The following is a 19,966-nucleotide window of genomic DNA, read 5'->3' as shown; positions in this document are numbered from 1 at the left end:
TTCTATTTACTTTTATATGTATTTTTTTCAAGCTGTCTCTTCTCCTGGGATATGTGTCATGATGCTAGGTAGGCTCAGCATGCTTGTGTTGCTTTTGTGTCTCTAGTCCCTACACCAGTATCATTAATCACTGATTAAATATTTCTGGAATGAATCTTGACTCTTCCTTGAACTTATTTTTACTTTAGCCACATAGAGTGACCTACAGCTCCTCTGTGTTTTCTCATCTCTCATCTTTCCACATCTTTCTCATCGCTCATTTCTCATCTTTACACATGTTATTTCCTTTGCCCAATCCAGAGAATTCTTGCTCATCTTTTGAGCCCTAGCTTACTTTCCTGTAAGGGATTCTTTACCGTCTTCCCTTGGAGAAAGAAGAGGAAGAATCATTGGTATATTCAACTAATTTTTTTAGGAATCTACTGTGTGCAAAGCATGTGCTGGGAAAATAACAGTGAATAGGAGCTCTAGCTCTTAATGTGAGATGTGGACCATAAAAACTAAGCAAATAGGGGGTGGGAAGGTGGCTCAGTGGTAGAGTGCTTGCCTTGCATGCCTGAGGCCCTGGGTTCGATTCCTCAGCACCACATTAAGCAAAAAGAAAAAAGCCGGAAGTGGCGCTGTGGCTCAAGTGGTAGAGCGCTAGCCTTAGCTGAGGGACAGCGCCCAGGCCCAGAGTTCAGGCGCCACGACCAGACCCAAAAAAAAAAAAAAAAAAACTAAGCAAATAAATAATTGCATTCCCAATTATAGGAAATGATAAGATGATCTCTTTTGAGAAGCTGGCTTTTGAATTGAGATCTGAAAGGTAGGAAGGAATTAGGAAGTGGGTGCAATAGAGGATTTGCACCCTACTGTGACCACTTACTTGAGCCATCCCTTTTTCTCTACTCCACCTCACCCACCCTGACTTCCACTAGACCAGCCTCTGAACTCCATGAGTGTCTTAGCCCAGAAGCCTCCTCCCTCATAGCTGAACATGCTCTTTCCCTAGACAACACTAGGCCCATGTAGTAAAGCCCCTACTCTCTTTCCCTGAGAGGTCACATCTTTGGGATAGCTATGATCATATTAGGCAGCAAGATTCCCCAGATCCCAGAGGTTATAAAAGGTCACCTAGTCAATAGCAGGCACTTGTCACTTCCTCTCACCTGGTGAAAAGGGGTTTTGCTGGTCTCTTTACTGGCAATAAACCTTTCCTTTGTTCTTTGTTCCTGGATTGTCCACATGGTTTTCTGGTTGAGTCTAATTTACTCTAACCATATCTGTATCCCCAGTACCTGACACAAGCTCAGAATGTCACAACACAGGTTCATCATGGAAATAAAACTTACCAGAATTGCCAGGTTCCTAGCCCACGATTCTAATGTCATATAGCTGAAGTACAGACAGTGCAGAGAGCAGGCTCCCAACTTAAAATTCACTCTCACAGTTATTACCTTGTAATATTAGAAAGGTTATTCAGTTTCTCTGTGACTCAATTTCCTGATCTTTAAAGTGAAAAATAACAATAAGACTTCATAGAATTACTGTGAGTACTAAATCAGAAAATGCTCTAGAAATTGTTAGCCCAGAACCTGGCACGTGGAAAGTAGTCAATAAAGTGTTGGCAGGAATGCTTTGGTACTCATGTGGTGTTTATTGAATAAATGAATGAATTAGGGAATAATGAAGTTTAATTCTAACTTTAGTAAGCAAAACAAGGTCTAAACAAAAACTGAATACTCATTCATATTCAGCTATCTTCTTTATTGTGTATTTTAGTTTTAACAAGAAAGAAAAAGGAAAGAAAAAATCCAAAACCAGTGATTTTAGCACCCAGTCTATAACTATTGACTTCATTTGATTACAAAGAGTCTGTGAAAGCATCTCATATCGTTTGATTTATTTTTTTTCTGAATAGTTCAAGGCTTTCATGTTCTTGCCGTAAGCTTCAATGAAAAAACACACACAAGTCACCAACCTTGTGGGTCTCCTGCACTCTGTACTTTGTCATCTTTAAAATACCAGTTTGAGTACTTTGTACTGAAAGGGACTTATTTCATGCATCCTCTACTTCATGTACCATAGGAGGTCTTCAGAAAGTCATACAAGGTATGACAACACCAGATAACAATTTTCCTAGGTCAAAGGCACCAGTGTGATTAGCCTGTGATATTACTTTTACTACACAAAATTACTGCTAAGACCATTTCAGCAAACCTTTAATAGTTAGCAAATTCTACCACCCTCCTCACTGCTGGAAAACCTTACATACCAAAACAGCATAGACAAAGATGAAAACATTAACAGACTTGCATAATAATGCCTAAGGCATTTAACAATTCTTTCTCTTTGATATTTTTATTGGAAGACATTGGAATCCCGATAGTTTTTTTATTTATTTATTTTTCCATTAGCTACAGGAAGATTTATTCAAATAAAATGTCACAAGACAATACACAAATCTGTGTCTACATATGGATGTATACACATATATATTGAACCTAACTAAAGTTTAATAAGCAATACTGATAGTTTTTTTTTTAATAAACACTAAGTATATGGTTACTTGGAAGTGTTTTGATGCATGAATTCTATTAAGGAAAAAATGTACCAGGACAATTATCTTAGATATTTTTCCAAATGATTTTTTCCATGAGTTATATTTATTAACACAAGTTCTTATCAATCTAGCCAAGACATTTTAGAAAGTATCACCTGCTCTCAATGTTATAGAAAACAAAATATGCTATCTCAAATAAGGAAATAATTAGCAAACAATGTCTCTTTTCTTTTGAATATTCATGGCATTTTTTCAGGGGTTTTGTTCACAACTAAATGCACAATAAATTTATCGTGTCTGGAGGTATGGAAATTTGTTGTATGTTTCATAAATGTAGATATATACACACTTGTCATTTCAGAAATCCTTAAAAAAGAGTTGTATTCACTGATTGGTTGCTCTGACAGGGTAATGGGTTAGAGAGCCTTGCAGGGATAAGTTGTGATTATTGGAGGTGATGAGATAACCATCTACATTTTAGTAGTGGTACAATGCTGAACAGTCAAGAGCGCTGGAGATACTGTCACAGTTTTTATATGTTAATAGAAGGGAGATTTCTGAAACGATGAGGAAATTTGCCATGACAAATGCATTCCCTTTGCTGCACTTCTAGCATGGCACCAATTAAACTCAACTCTATGTATAATGTTTTCTTAATTCCCAACAGTCTCAAAAAGGATAAATGTGAAAAATATTATATTGTCCTACATTTTGCAGGTCATGAACAGATGGAAAAAATTATGCTGATTCATAAAGAAATTAATGCACACTATAATACAACTCATAATAGTATTGTCCATGGATTTTTTTCTTGTTTAAAATCTTAATGTTTCCTAAGGCAAAACTTATTAGCTGGAATTTTTGTAATGCTGTATCTGTAATTCATTTTAATTTATTACCTATGCAAATATGAATGTTTGGAAGTATATAGGTAACCTTGCAATGAGCAAAACTGATAAAAGGTTGTGTCCAATGAAAGAGAAATTATGGAATGATTATTCACTTCACAAAAGGGTTTGTCATAGGGCAAGCTTTCTTAAAGCATTTCAAATCTAATTTATAAAACATTCACTTGGACACATTTCAGGAACAAATTTAGTGAGGAAATGGGAGCAATCTTCATAATAAGATAGAGATCCCTTACACCACTGACATTAATTTCTCTCTCTCCTTCTCGCTCTTTCTCTGCCCTCTACAGCACTGATAGCCATTGGGCGATACAGCATGACAATAGAGACTGTGGATGTTGGATGGTGTAAAGAAATTACAGATCAAGGAGCCACCCTGATTGCACAGAGCAGCAAATCTCTGAGATATTTGGGACTGATGAGATGTGACAAAGTAAGAGTTGTCTATCAAGTTGTTTTCTACCTGTCAGTAGAAGGCATAGCTTGAATACTGCCTTTTCTTCCTTGTCCCTATGTATACACACACACACATTACTATAGCTATTCATTGTTGGCATGATTTTCTAAACTAGTCTAAAATTGTTTTTGCATTTTTCCGATTAATAATAAATTTCATGCTTAAGAAGAATGAAAAAGTAATCATATACAGTCATCCTAGATTTTAGCCTCCTAGTCATAAGTCTATGGACTAAAATTTATGGCAAACTTCAATTTGGAGAAACTAACAGTAAACTTCTATTCTGAAATCCAGATTTCCAGCAACAATAAGGTAGAATGAGCAGTGCTAAATTGATTTTTCTGGTGTGTAATTTCAGTGCTCAACATGTATGGATTCTGGACATTTGAGGAATGGAGGGTGGGTGTGGGATGTAGAGATCTGTATCTTTATTCACATTAGCTTCCTCTCACCATATCATGAGAAGTGGCCCTAAAAGACTGTGGGCTGCCCAGCAATATGTGAGTGAGTTGGGAAATGGTACCACTTAACATGGGATCTTTTGAAGGCTGAAAAGAAAGATAATTTAATAATCTGTATAGAGCACTAGGTACTAGATAAGTATTTTTCTCTTTGTGATTCCCATACTGTCCCTATGATAGATCTAAATAAATCTGGTTATTTGCATTGTGAAGGTGAGAAAGTGGAGAACAAGAAATATCAGTGTTTGGTCAAAGACTATTCAGCTAAGGTCTCTGAAGTCTTTGTGTTTCTGGCACAACCCTGGGAACAATCTTCAGTCATATGACTTGCTTGCATGGTAAAGGCCTCCCTCAGACAGTTGCGAAGAAAGTGCTCACATCTTAACACTAATTTACACATGTGCTACTTTTGCAATGGTGATTAGGGACAAATCTAGCAAAAGAATATGAAAATAAGTACACATTGCCTCTCAAAGGCCAGGCATTTTCTAAATGTAGCAAATTGAGGGAAAAAAGAATGGCCTGAATCCCTTGTATGCTATATCATTTTGCTAATTGATCTAATTCTTTGTTCCAGATGTTTTAAAATGCCAATTTATTCTACACTTATGCTAGTTAAGTTTTTTTATTTCTTTCTTTTAATTTTGTTTTTATTGTAAAGGTATGTCTAAAGGGGTTACAGTTACATAGGTCAGGTAATGAGCACATTTCTTTTTGAACAGTGTCATATCTTGCTAGTTAAATTTTGTTTTAGAGGTTTTATTATATACAATCTAACCTAAGCTAAAAAGCTACTTCCTTTGTAGCTTAGCACAATGCTGAGACCCGGGGTTTACAAGTCTCCCTCAAATCTCATTGCTAGTATTAATGCTGCTACTAATCCTACCACTGCCAAATGGTATCTGTTAAAGTAAGTTAAAGGCACTGGTGCTGGTGACTCACACCTGTAATCCTAGCTGCTCTTCAGGAGGCTGAGATCTAAGGGTCACTGTTCAAAGCCAGCCCAGAGGAAAGTCCATGAGACTCTTATCTCCAATTAATCACCAGAAAACTGAAAGTGGCACTGTGGCTCAAGTGGTAGAGCACTTGCCTTGAGCTGAAGAGCTCAGAGACAGCACCCAGGCCCAGAATTCAAGCCCTACAACAAAACAACAACAACAACAACAAAAAGTAAGTTAAAGAGTACTGCTATTGAATACTCTAGAAACACAAAACAATGACAGCAGTGCTAGCTTAGTTTCCATCAGAAACAAATGTTTCTAACCAAGGATACCACATGTAAGTTTTCCAACATATTTATGATGCCATCACTATTCTAAGAATTTACCATTTTTCTGTCCCTTCCTCTTTAGATTTAGTATCAGCTCCACCTTCAAAGATGAACTGTCCAAGTTGTATTATTTTGTTAGTACAGAAGACTTTTCCAGACATAGTTGTTGCATAGAATTTTTCTGATTTTTAAGTTAAGGAATTTAGATCTGTTTTTACCCAAGTACAAATTAGTCCAAATGAAATAAAGAGGCTATCCTAATTAGTGGTCTCCCTATGGGTCATAGTCCCTTCCTTGGGCAGCATCTGAATCCTATTACCAGCCAGGAAGCTGCTCTGAGAACCTCGTGTTTCCAATGTGATACCGTCTGGCCATGGCCTGGTGCAACACAGCCAGCCCAAGGGGCCCAGCCTTGCTGTCTGGTTTTCTGAGACTCCAGTCAGCTCAAAGCCAACCTAAGAGGTTCCATGAGGACAGAGACATTTCCAAACCACTTACAAAGTACAAGTTAAGCCTTGCACAGAAAGTTCTACTTACTGGTTTAGTTGGATGAAAATCCAGATTAAAGAAGCTATTGAGCCTTCAAATTTACATCTCTATAATTTAACTTATCATCAAAATTTTAAAGAAAGACTGAGTAGAGAAGAAAAGAACTTAACACGAAAGTACCTCTTCTCGAATCAGTGTTTAGCTTCAAGTCTTGGCTCCACATTTATTATTTGTGTAATTTAGTAAAGTTTTTTTTACAGGAAAGAAAAGAAGAGGAAGGAAGGAAGGAAGGAAGGAAGGAAGGAAGGAAGGAAGGAAGGAAGGAAGGAAGGAAGGAAGGAAGGAGATTAAAAAAGGGAAGGAAGGAGAAAAAAGAGGGAAGGAAGGGGACAGCAGAATGGAAGGAGGTGAGAGGGAAGCAAGAAAGCAGGGAGGGAGAAAAAGAAGGAGGGAGGGAGGGAAAGAAGGAGAGAAAGAGAGGAGAAGAAGGGAGGAAAGAAAGGAGGGAGAGAGAGGAGGAAAAGGAGGCCCTAGTAAACCTGTATCTATCTTGTATAATTGTGAATATGTAAGTTAGTTAACATATGTAAAGCACTCAGAATAATGTCCATTGTATAGAAAATACTCTTCCTTATTATTCCTACCATTAATATCATATATTAACATGTGCCATAGCATTTTAATTTCCAAATGAGGAAAAAATATATTGCCTGCTCTCTCATTTTAAAAGAATTGAAGAGAATAAATTCAGAAGATTACTTTATAGTTTTCTCCACAAAAATTTAAAATTAAAATTATTATCTTTACAAAGATATCAATCATTTTTTTTTTAGCTTTCTGCATGGTTTATCAAGGAAAACGAATGGCTCCAACAAGACACTACATATTTGGAATCAACTTACTAGCCATCTTACCTACTCAGGCACAGAGTTGAAGCAAGATTTACAGTAGTAGAAATCTGTGAATTTCAGATAATATTCACATAGGTAAACTAAGAGAAAGTAACAAGAAAAATAAAGGCAAAAATAAAAATAGAAACAAGGAAGAATGAAACTAGAATTAGTATATAGACAAAATTGACTATTTTTCGGCCTATAGTTATCAATGGCAACTAAGAATTAAAAAGCAAAAGTAATTTGGAGCCTATCAATGTTTCTTGCATCTTGACTAGCTCTTGCTAATCACTAATAAAACTCATCAATTTGAATTCTCTACCACATTCTGTGCACCAGCTAGAGTTAACTGTGGGGCAAGTGATCTTATCCATACAACCATCTCACCAAAATGTCACTGGCCCTTCACTGGAGAGAGGTGAGGTTATGATGTGTACGTTTCCCAGCACTCATGTTCAAAACATGAGTTACAGAACTCATGTTCTTTTGTTTGTTTGTTTGTTTTTAGAACTCATGTTCTTAAAGAACATGAAATATTGGAGAAATATTGAGGTCTAGTTGTATTTTCTTTCATTTGGGGCCACTTTTAATTTGCAGGCTATACTTTACCCAACTGGTGCTTTTTTTTTTTCCTCCAACTTTTTGAGGAATTGCAAATCAATAAAATGGTTTTTACTTGTAGGAAAACCTACCCATACCATGTATGTGTGCGTGTGTGTGTCCCTTCCAGCTTAGGTAAACAGAAAACACAGGTAAAATTTTTAAACATGTTCAGCTGAAAGCATTATGTCCTTGTCATTTAAGCTAAACTTCATACATTTGTTTGACTGCAACATTGCTGATTTCTAGGGAGGAATCCTCTGGTCATGGAACAAATCAGCGTCCTCCCATGCACTGTAAAGTTAGGAAATGAATTAAGTTCCTGTCTGAGTAGCCTTTCGGATTTCGGGGTGGATACGCATGTTAAAGGGTTTTGAGGCTGATGCCAAGTAATCTTGTGAAACCTTAAATGCATTGTAAGAATCAAGAGTAGAAATCACTGCGTGAGATGGCTTTGATGAATCGGAGTGAGCTTATATTCTTAAAGACAGTTCAAAGGCTTACTTGACCTTGGGAATTAGAGTTGACCTGAAATCACCTATCAGTTTATTGAGTGGTTTAGTTAAAAATACTTAGATAATCAATGGGACCCTAATAAGTGCAGTATGTTTACTCTGCTTTCCCCAATTATAGACAGTAGTAGCTTTGGTCATATAAATTATTTTCATGACTTCAGTGAATTCTGGCCTCTATGGATCTGTTTCTTCTAATAATATATTTTTCTCATTTCTTACAAGGTAGTTTTAGATGGAGAATAAAACTGCAAAGAACAAAAAAAAATCATGGAAAGCTGGGGGGCAAAATGGAAATGCAACTTTCAAGGTTAATGAAAAATGTTTGGGGTAACAAGGTTGATGAGAAGGAGGGAGCGCAGACATGGCATTGGCTGAGAAGCTAGACCTCGCCAGGGGCAGCCTGGCTGGTTTGGGGAACTTCTACAGCATGTGTTAATACTGGTTTGGAGACACAGGGCCTGAATTATGAGCAGTGAATAACATCATAAACGTAGCAATTCTCAAATGCCAACCCCTTGTGAAAAGCAGTTGGATAGAGAAATGCTGGAGCTTTTAAAAGCTCCCTTTCACTTTCTATTTTTTTTTAACTTCATGCAGAACTAATTTTATACACTGTTCATTTGATTTGAAAATGCCAGCGTCTGGGGTATGATTAAAGAGCGTTATTGAGGAGCCACTCTTGGCAGAGCTCTTCGTTAAAATTCTTAGTTCTTATGTCCCTGCAGAGTTATAGACTAGGTGGAGAAAGTATGCCTGAATCTGCTCAAAGCCTCTCGCCATTTTGGCTCCCAGCAGGTAGCTGCCCTTCCTTTGGGAGCTTCTTCTTTTTGGCCAGTAGAGGCCCCTGGAGTGATAAGGGGCCCTGTAGCTTAAGGAATAGACATAAATAGATTGTGAAAGGTCCACTCCAATGTCCTATGAGCAAAACCTCTTGGAATTTCTTTGATTTCTAGTTGACATAAATTAGAATTACACAGGCGTGAAGAGTCCGCCCAGAAAAGATCAGAGAGGCTGCCGGGGGAGGAAAGCCAGAGGCCTCTGTGTGGTCCTATTGATTATCCAGCTGCCTTCAGGCCAGGGGACTCTAGAGGCTGACTCTATTGATCTGCATCATGAAAATAATCAAATTAATTTATTTCTCATCGAATTGCTTTTGCCAAAACCTTACTTCCCTCAGTTCTTGAAATTTATACTTGACAAGTATATGGGGGACTTCTTTAATAAATGTTGTATTCTCCAAGACATAAACTCTAATTTTTACCTAGATTTCATCATTTAAATGGTAAGAGATTTTATTTGATCAAATCGATGGCAAGCTACTACGGAAAGCAAGTAATAGAAACCAGTCAGCTCTTTCAAGCCAGGAATCTGCTTTACAACTTGAAGATATGAAGGGCCAAATTTTGTATACCCGATTTAATGTAAAAATATTCAGGAAAATTTGACCACTCCATTTTTCAGGAAGTAATTATGGTAAGAAAAAGCCTCAACAACCAAAATATTTCTGCAGAGAAAATGGAGTTTTTATCAGCTTGTTTGGGAATTGTGAGCAGGAAAGCCCTGTGGGGAGAATAATATAAGACTCTGTAACTAATATACTGAACTAACTGGAAAAATCAGTTTAAGGAAAAAATAATTTGTGGGTCCTGTATCCAGGGCTGCTTTGGTAGCAATTCAGCCATGAAACACAGTGGGTACCTGCAGGGACTCCCATCTTCCCTACCACGTATATACAGCTGTTTCCAGATTGCCCTTGGCCAAAATTTAAGACTTAAAATTAATGCCATATCAAAGAAAATAAAGTGGGGAAAAAAATACCCACATTCTGTCCTAATAAAGCAAGAGTGGCATGACCGAAGGAGAACGCAGTCCTCTGTGGTGAACCACACAATGTCACCACGCAGCCTCTGTGCCCTGTGCTCCCAACCAAGGGTGAAAAAGAGTGTTGATGGCAGTCGGGATCTAGAATCTCAATGGTAGCCCTGCACCTGAGGCTTCAGCATCTTGTTCCTTTTGCTGAAGGAAGAATTTCTCTAGGTGATTTTCTTTTTAGGGGAGGGAGAGGTAGGGTTGTACAAGAATACTTTAAAACACATTCTTACAACCCTCCCTGATTATGCCTAGTTATTGAAGCAAGGAAAAACATCAACTGAAATTCAGATGTTACCTCTCAACCTCATTTTAGTCAAACATTCTCATCTCATTTTCTTCTGACCCTGTTCACCTAAACCACTAAGTGTAACTGAAACTCTTTCCAGTATTTAAATCTTAAGCCAAGAAATACTGGCGTGGAGTTTTATGGAAGAGGTAAAGTTTGTGAGGATGAGTGCCAGACTACCAGATTTCCAAATTCCACCTTACTCTCTTGGAACTTGGGACAACTTAATCTTTAAAAGCCTCAGATTCACCTGAAATGCATCTAAAAAATGGGGATAATAATAATAATTACCTGAGAGGGAAATTACAAGATTAAATGAAATATGGTAGTAAAGCATTTAGCAAGGTCCACTGTGAGCATTCGATAACAGTTAACTTGCGTTGTTTTTATTTATGTATAATACCTGCTTTGGATAATATTTGATATATTAATTTCCTGTTCCTAGCAGCAGCAGCATATTCTGGTCTCGAATATAAATTCATAAGTTAAAATCCTAGAAAGGAAAAAGCCAGCTCCTGAGACTCAGGCAGCATTTCTTAAAAACAATAATATCTTTGTTTTTAATGATTAGGCTCCACTAAATTACACTGAACCTTACAGAGAAAGAAGAAACTTAAAGACCAGTAGATCTCAGTCATATTGTCTACCGGAAAAAAAAAAAAGTCAGAGAATAAAGACTTGCGAAGTCAAACAGCCATTCAGTGTTGTCTATGCTGAGTCTTGTTTGATTTTCAACGTCTGGTGGCAACTTGTCAGGGAATGAACTGCAAGTAGCTGCTTGTGTTTTATTCACCTCTGTTATGGAATTCAATTGTTATGAAATTGTCAGGTTTTGTTTTTAGAGAGGCAGGAAGGAGAGTGCCTACTGTTCTCCCAAATACTGTAGGGCGAATGAATGGATCACCAGTGGGAGCTTCCCAGAAGGCACCCAAAGCATCATTTTACTCTGTAGTAAATAATCTACTTGATTTGGCTTCAGTAGCAATATGAAAGAATTAGGTTATAGGATCATGTTCTTCTTAAATTTATAAATGAATAGGATAACAGCAATTCTTTAACAGAACTCAAATTAGATCCCAAAATTCCTAAGCTCTTAATGGAGTAGAAACAAGAATGACCTTGCATCCCTCAGTGACTCCTTCTGGTCCAGAAGGAAAGGGCTCAGTCTACCAGAGAGGTTGGATATTTAGCAGTAGGCCGGCAGGCCCGCTGTGCTGCATCCACTGAGAAGGTTTCTGTTTATAAGCAGTTTTTCAGAGAAAACCTAAATCCTCCTTTTCCTAATTTTAGCAAATATTCTATTTATTTACTCAGTAAATATCTACAGTAAATATCAGTCACAGTGACAGGCGATGGGAAGAATAGTGAACAAGAAAAAAATAGTTGGGAAAAATAGTGAAGAGGTAGTTCCAAGAATATTGAGAGATTGGCAATTCATTTTTAAAAGGGCATCTGAAATTATGTTTCTCCTGAACAAAGACCCTCACTTTGCGCTTGAATCCACTTTCAGATGGTTTTCTACCATCGTTTATTTTTGTCACCCTTCTAGTAAGTATCTGACAAGGATTGTCTAGGCAGAATTCCCCTTACTTTTTTACTGCTCATTATAATCTATTTCCATCCTCACCTTGGCACTGAGGCTGCTCTTTCCAAGGTTACCAGTGACCTCTGTGTTATCAAATGGCCACCTCTTGCTCTGTCTCTTGGCAGCCACATCCATGTGGTAAGCACTCCCTGCTTCATGAGAGTGCTTTTGTCTTGTCTCCTACATCCTCATCCTCTTTCTTTTCACTATTTCCATCTGCCCTTCCTACTTGTCTGTGCCTCCAGTCCTTCATCTGTAAAGTAAAAATAATAAGAGCACCCAGCTCACAGGCTGTGGAAAAGGATGAGTTAATTTGTGTGAACTTTTTAATATGATGTAAACAATGCATATTAGCTTTTATTATAGTGGCTAATTCTTATTTTTCTTATCCTTATCACTCTCCTCCTTATTAGGGTGGAATTGCTGTCTCACTTTACCAGGACTTAAAACAATGTGAGATACATACTAGCTGCTAGACAAATATGTACTAGATCATGACTGGGTGGGCAGATGGATGGCTAAATAGATGGATGAATGAATGGCTTAGACTGCGTTTCTCATTTTCATTCCCTGCAGTCAGACCAGTCCCCCTTTTATTTCTATATTTATTTGAAACTTACAGTTTGGGCTTGTAAAAGTATTATTTAACCAAAAGCAAATTTGAAAACCATTAAATCACATGCCCTCCTAATAATTTGATAAATTTCAAAACATATCTAGACAGAAAGAGTAAATAATGAAATAGGAATGGTATTTCCTGAATCTGGGGGATTTTTAGGGTGCTTGAAAACCCCTGGGGTTCTGAGGTATTCTCTGACTTATACAGTTCCTTTTCTGAAAAAGAAATCCACTTATGTTTTAGGTTTTTTAATCTACAGATTTACTGATCATATTCATGTAGAATAAATTTTTGCTAGTAATAAATTCATTTTAGGAAACAGGTTAAATCTATAAATTCTGGGTGGAAGCTGCAATTTTCAAGATTTTTTTTTATCAAGTACCTACATGATGATTATCACTGCCTAGTCTTTATGCAAAAAAAAACCAAAAAACTCATAAAAACTGAAAGTCATTAGGCACAAAGGAAACTTTTTTTTTTTAGTTCAGAGGGTTTTCTCCCTCAGTTATTATGTTTTTCAGCTTAACTTCAAGAGTTTAATTTAGAAACACCCAGATGTGTTCCATAAATACACTGCACTTACCACTCAGTGACTACCTTGGTATTATTAGGGCCTAAGGTTGTTTTGTTTGTTTTGTTTTGTTTTGTTTTTCTAATAGTTGATCTTTTGTTGAACCATTTGCTATGCCACAGCTGATCCCTCTGCCCAAGTGGCTTTTTTTCCATCCTGGTGTCTCACATGCAAGTTATGGTGAGCATCTGCACTCCACATACAAATCCATACATTTGAGCTGTGGATCAAGTCTTTAACCAGCAGTCTGTTCCCAGAATGACCAGTGAAAGTCTGTAAGCCTGAAGCTTGCACTCTGCTTGAAACATCCTTCCTAGTACATGATCGCTTGATGGTACAAGGAATGAAAATGTCACTAATTTTTTCCTCTGGCAACCTGGTTATTGGACTTCCTGTCATACTAATCTCTAATTAGAGGCCCCAGGTTAGCGAGCCTCGATTCTCACTTAACGCTGCAGGCATTTCTGAGATCCCCATCCTCGCAGGTTCATTGCTGCTTTCTCACTGTGCTAATGCAAGTGAATAGAAGCACTGCTAGTGTTAACAGGCAACCTACATTTCACGAAAAAGAGACAGCATGAAGCCAGGCCTGTTGTGATATTGACAGAGCATAGCACTTCCAATCATTGCAGATTCTGAAATGGAATGGCTGCATTTGACAAAGTTGACTGAATATATGAGCCTGGCCCTGTGAGGTTCACTGCCTTCTCTGTATCTGTCTCTATGTTTGGGGTTTTCAGATGAGATTTTTGTTTTGTTCTTTTTGCCACCCAAGAGTAATATTTCTTACCTATATATAAAAAATAAATCCTTAAAGTCCTCAGGCTACAAATACAAGATTCATGTGTGAAGTGTAGAGCACTATGAGTGTCCTGTGTTTACTGAATCTCATGTTTAGCAGGTAGCTTTGAAGCATTAGGAAGATACTTGGCTTCTCTTTTTTAAAATATATTAAGTACTTAGTCTTGAGTATCTTCTTCCATATTATGGATGATCCCTTGAGGAAGAACTGGGTCTATGTAAGAATTGGGTTTCACAGAATGCTTCTTCCCTTGCTATTACCTGTTGAGAAAGTCAGATGGTAGTCTGCTTCAGATATGCACAACTAGAAATCAAAGGCTGGATACAGAAGGAAGAGAAACCACTTTATTTTTGCCATATACTGTACAAATAAATTAACCTTTTGTTTCAGGCCTTGGTGAACATTTTAAATATTTTTATGAATAACAGTTAAAATTCTTATTTTTTCATTTTCACTGTAAGAGTTCATTCTATAACCTGCCCATCTCAGAGTCTATGGGCTGAAGGAATAATGGGTTTGGGTTTGCACTGTCCACAGTATTTTACTGGAACCTGATGAGTGTCAGATTCCTAGATGTCCAGCACGGTTTCCCAAAGAGCCAGGAAACTCCAAGAGAAGCCAACTCTGGAGGTGTGTTGCCTAAGAGACAGCACTCAGCCCCTGGGCCGCCAGGAGTCTGCCCCTGGGGCTGTTGGCATTGAGTGACATTGCCCAAGGAGTCTGTGAAGAGTGACAGACCAGCATGTGGGCAAGAGGCCTGAATTAGGAAGCAAGAGCTGAGTGTGCTATTTGTGACACCTTCACAGATACACTGTGGGCACCTTGCTCTTCCCACCTGCAGAGAGGGATCCATTTTTCTTTGCCCCTCCCTTCCTTAGAGCAGAGTCATATGAAAGAAGAATTTGTTATAGTTACATAGTTGAGATTTTTAGGTGAGACCATAGCCCACCAAATAGTTTACACCTTCAAAGACTAATTAGTTCTAGTCTAGCTCCTGATCCGGCTTCTTGGTTCTTTGTTATTATTTATCTATTTAATGCACGCAGTACCTAGGCTGACACCTCCTTGTTCTTCAGGAGTCCATTTAAATCTCTCTTTTACAAAGCCCTTGTGAACACTACTGGAGGACATCACAGTCCTGCTTCAGGCCTCCTTACATAGCAACTTCAGTTTCCCAAGAGGGCTCTTGTGAGGCCAGGCTATTGCTGCTGTAATTTTCAGTCTTCCTTTCAGGGTGATAAGTTCAGAGAGGGCAGGGACCACATCCACCTTGCTGACTGTTCTACCACTAGAGCAAGCAAAAGCATGCTGCTGGGAGAGAGATGGGAAGGAAAGCAGTGTTACTTTGACATGGTCACACTTGGCCCTTCATTGTGTTTCCATTATAGCTTCAGGAGAGAGTATCTCATAGAGACAAGATTATCATGGGCTTTGTAATGTACTTACATGCCAACTTCAATCATCATTCTTTTTTAAAATTTTTTTTATTATGAAAATACCGTACAGAGAAGTTAGAATTACATGGGCAAGATAATGAGTACATTTCTTATCAAGCATTGTTGCTTCCTAATTGTTTCCCCTTCCTATCCCTTTCCATATCCCGCCCCCCCCCATATCGCCTTTCCCCTCTTCTCCACCCCCCAGCCAAAGTTGTAAAGTTCGTTTTCAACATAACGAGTTGTACATATCATTGTTGCAATGGGACCACCTGTATCCCTATTTAAACGATTTGTTTTTTCCCTTCCCTTCCACAAATTATACCAACATCAAATACAGTGAAAGCAGGGGTTATATCATGATTCTTAACATTTGTAAATGTATGTCAGTAAACATTTTACTGGATCTGACTCGTTCTACTTCATAAGTAACAACCATGTTACCCGGGCACTAGGGAAATTGGTTCAAAGCAAAGAACACTGTTCTGTTTTGTATTGAGGTCCTGAATTCAAACCCTTGCTGCCAGTTACTATCTTTGTGACCCTAGGTGAATATCAATGCTGATATAGGCTACAGCTTATTTATATTACAAGACATTAGTGCTCAGATGTCTGGAAAATATATGTTGATTGAATATTATTCCTTTCCCATCCTCACTGAAATGGGAATACATTTTTCTTTTGTTTTTCTGCTCACCGCAATAAAAATTCAACAACTCTTTCAAGTGTTTTTACTAAAATAAATCATGATGGAGAAGAAAAAAGATCTTGAATATATCCAACTACAAGAAATCTTAGTTCTATGTGTTTATCAATAGGTACGTGAAACAGTTCAGATGGATAATTCCTCATAGCCCAAAACTATTCTATCTGCTTCATGTTTCACAGGGAAAGAATAGAACCAACCACAAATAGCAAGCTCCTCTGATTTCCATTTGCTTCTACATAGGTGTAAAACCATGTCGACTTCTGAAAGTCACAAGAATCAGAGGGAAGGAATAGCATTGCTTTGAGTCAGGAGACTCACCCATAGATCTGTCTGCCAGCAGATAACTGTGACATCAAAAGATGTCACAAAGTCCTCAAATCTGTTAGGCTGGCTTGAGCCCTGAGTAGGCTAAGGATGCTGTAAGCTAAAGTAGCACATATTCTGAAGTGTGTGGGTTCCTGCAGTTTGGGAAAGCTATTTACATGGCCATCAGTGTACAACCAGTGTTGTGGATCATTTGATGCCTAATAAAAAGGGCTGCTATCAGTCTACAGTTCAGTTGAATCATTTCATGAGAGTTGCTTGATAACCATGTGACCCAGCACCATTATGAGCTGCTTTGTTCTCTTGTAAAAACTTTCGGCAAATTCCAGGGGAAAGTATCTGGAAAGATGCATCTGGTAAGGTCTGATGGAAAAAATGGCAGCCACAGAATTACCACAAGCATCAACTTCAGTGGGTTAAAGCAGTTTGGGGCTACAAACTGTCAAGACTTTAGAGACTGCACCACTATTGCTGAAATAGTCTAGGAACACTGTGAACTTACCACCACAGTTTCTAATGCAGCTACTCTGAAGATAGAAATTAAAGGATTATTGTTTAAGGCCAGCCTGGCAAAAGTTCACAAGAACAAACCAGAAGGTCCCAGCACCATGGCTTAAACCTAGTGATCCCTGCTACTAATCCCAGCTACTTGGTACATGAGGATGAGGAGGATCAAGGACATCTAAGGGAAAAAATTGGCAAGACTCCATCCCAATCAGTAATTCAGGCATGGTGGTTTGAGTCTATGACCTACATACTTGGGAGGTTGTAAATAGGAGGATCATGGTCCTAGGCAGAAATGCAAGACCCTACATGAAAATGCCAAAAATGCTGAGAATCTGACTCAAGTGGTAGAGTACCTCTGTAGCAAGTGCCCTGTGTTCAACCCCAGAACTATCCCCTGCCACCCCCAATAAATAAACAAGCCAGGCAAAGTGGAGCATATCTGATTTCAAGCTACTTGGAAGGCAGAGGTAGGCCATTTAGGGCATAAATACAAGACTATCTGACAAAAAAAAATTAAAAGGATTGACAGTGTGATTCAAATGGTAGAATTCCAAGGCAAGACCTTGAGATCAGTCCCCATTACCATGCCCAAAGTAAGTAAATATGTTAATTGAACAACTCATTAATTTAGCCAGCAAATGTTTATTGAGTATATACCCAATGCTATGCATATTCTAGATGCTAGGGATATGGTAGTAAACAAAAACTCTGTATTCTATTGAGATAAGAATATACCAGGCAGTGAATAAGGTGGAAAACAAAGAGATGACTAAAATAGTTCTGTTGTCAAGGAACTTACAGTCTGGGATCATTTAGTACATTTTATTGTTCTGGCATTTTAAACCGTGCTGGAACTTTCTCCATTAGAGAACAAATCACTTCGTAGGCTTTATTCTTAGCTATGACCTAAGATACTCTTGTCATATCTCATTTCTTCTTCTGGCAGGAAACATGTCCTGTTGTTAACATGAGGGAATGTGGAAATTCAAGTCACTTTATGTAAATCAATAGTTTTTTCAAAAAGTTTTAGATGAAATTATGTTGTGTTAACAGTAGGTATCATTGAGAAGATAATTCAGGCCTAGATTTACACTGATCTGGAACTTTCTGGGAAAGTATTGTTAACAAGGAATGACAGTCTAGGTAAACTAGCACAACTGAATCTCTGAAACTCTGAAGGTTCTCTCTTCACCCCTCCATCTCAGCAGCAGCAGCAGCAATATGATGAAACTACCTTGTCATTTACCTTAATTAACATAGCGATTTGCTGCACATTTTCCAAAAGTGCTAATAGGTGTTAACTCAAAATAGATTAAAATACTAGACAAATTGCTACTACCTTAGAAAGACTTTCAATAATTGTGAAAACACAAATGATAGTTAGGTAGTCTTTGGTGAGAACTATGAAATACAATCTCATATATTTATATATATATATGCATACATATATATTAAACCTCTGGCACATGCCTTTTTTTCTATTTAATCACTGTAATTTCTTCAAATGGCACAGCTGACTATTTCTTTAGGAAGACATACTTCATTTTTTTTTAATCTCACGTCTCAGATAGAAGCTGCCATTGATAGTTTAAGTAAGAGATAAAGAAAATGAATGCAGAAAACTAGGAATAATGGGGAAATTCTTTATTTTTGTGCTTCCTTTTAATATTGCATACATTTTATGAGCTATGTACACTTTTCTTCAAAGCAAGTAGAGTTGTGTATGATAAAATGTCTTCAGAAATGTGTATGTCGGTGTAAAACTGACTTGAACCTTTCTAGCATCTTATACTGAACACATCTACAACATCTAAGAACCATGAAGTCTATACAGAGACCAAGTGAGCATAATTTGTACTGTTATACTGTACTCATAAACTGTTTTGTTAAATGCCAACTCCTTTGCACAACTACTTAAGGATAATCAAAAATTTAAAAAGTAAAACATAACTTTAATATAAAAATTGTCACACTGGGGCTGGGAAGGTGGCTCAGTGGTAGAGTGCTTGCCTTGCATGCATGAGGCCCTGGGTTCAATTCCTCAGTACCACATAAGCAGAAAAAGTTGGAAGTGGGGCTGAGGCTCAAGTGGTAGAGTGCTCACCTTGAGCTGAAGAGCTGAGGGACAGCGCCCAGGCCCAGAGTTCAGGGCCACGATTAACAAAAAAAAAAAAAAAAAAAAAAAAAAAAAAAAAATTGTCACACTGTATCACTAGGAGACATTTAAAGTAAAAGAACCTTTCCTATAGTAAACTTGTGAGCATATGTATTTTCCCATGAATAACTCATACCCAGCAAACCATTCAAATAGAATATTTGCATTTCCCCTTTGCTTTGTTTTCTAGAATTTATAGAGCACAGTTTAGCAAAAGAATTGCTCAGAAGACATAGTATTACCACAGAGGATTGCCAGTGCTGTTTTTCATACAGCTACAAAAAGAAAATTTGTCTTTTCTTATCCACAACCTAGGAATTAACAAAATTATCTCTATTCTTAATGGTGTGTACCTTACTTTATGCAATAGAAATAGATAAATTGAGTTTTGGTATATCAAAGGATACATAAAATACATAAGGGGAGATGATGAAATAAATTAACTCTTCAGGAAGTCTTTATGAAAGTGAAAATTATTGCCTAATGTATACACCTCATAAATCCATATCTTTCTGTATCAGGTTTTAAGGTAAATTATGTGCCTCTTCTTAGACAAGTTATTACAGAGATCGTTTCTGTTTTTACATATTGTCTCTGCAAAACAATTTGCCTATCAACCTTATGCACAACATTTTTTATTTTTTATTATAAAGATACTATAAAGAGAAGTTACAGTTATATGAATATTGAGAACATATCGAGCATTGTTACCCCCTCCTCTGTTTTTCCCCTACTATCCTTTCTCTTCCTACCTCCCCAACTCTTCCCTCCCCCACTCCCCAAAGTTGTAAAGTTTGTTTTATATCTTGGAAAAGATTGACATAGAGAATATTCTCTGACTTTATGGTAGGTTTCAATGATTTTCTCCTTTCTTTTCTTTTCTTTTCTTTCTTTCTTTCTTTCTTTCTTTCTTTCTTTCTTTCTTTCTTTCTTTCTTTCTTTCTTTCTTTCTTTCTTTCTTT

General features: G+C 37.6%; 1 protein-coding gene across 1 annotated transcript in view; it reads left to right on the top strand.

Moving 5' to 3' along the window:
• The window catches only part of Fbxl17 (F-box and leucine rich repeat protein 17), a 461,687-nt gene that overhangs the window by 436,708 nt on the left and 5,013 nt on the right, over positions 1 to 19,966 (top strand). Inside the window, exon 8 of the mRNA XM_070036015.1 lies at positions 3,744 to 3,886. Within this exon, the coding sequence (XP_069892116.1) occupies positions 3,744 to 3,886 (143 nt within the window). The remainder of the gene's footprint in view (positions 1 to 3,743; positions 3,887 to 19,966) is intronic.

This window comes from Dipodomys merriami, unplaced genomic scaffold (genome assembly GCF_024711535.1).
Source record: "Dipodomys merriami isolate MVZ:Mamm:240054 unplaced genomic scaffold, mDipMer1.0.p SCAF_27, whole genome shotgun sequence".
NCBI lineage: Eukaryota > Metazoa > Chordata > Mammalia > Rodentia > Heteromyidae > Dipodomys > Dipodomys merriami.
This window is presented reverse-complemented; position numbering and strand designations above follow the sequence as displayed.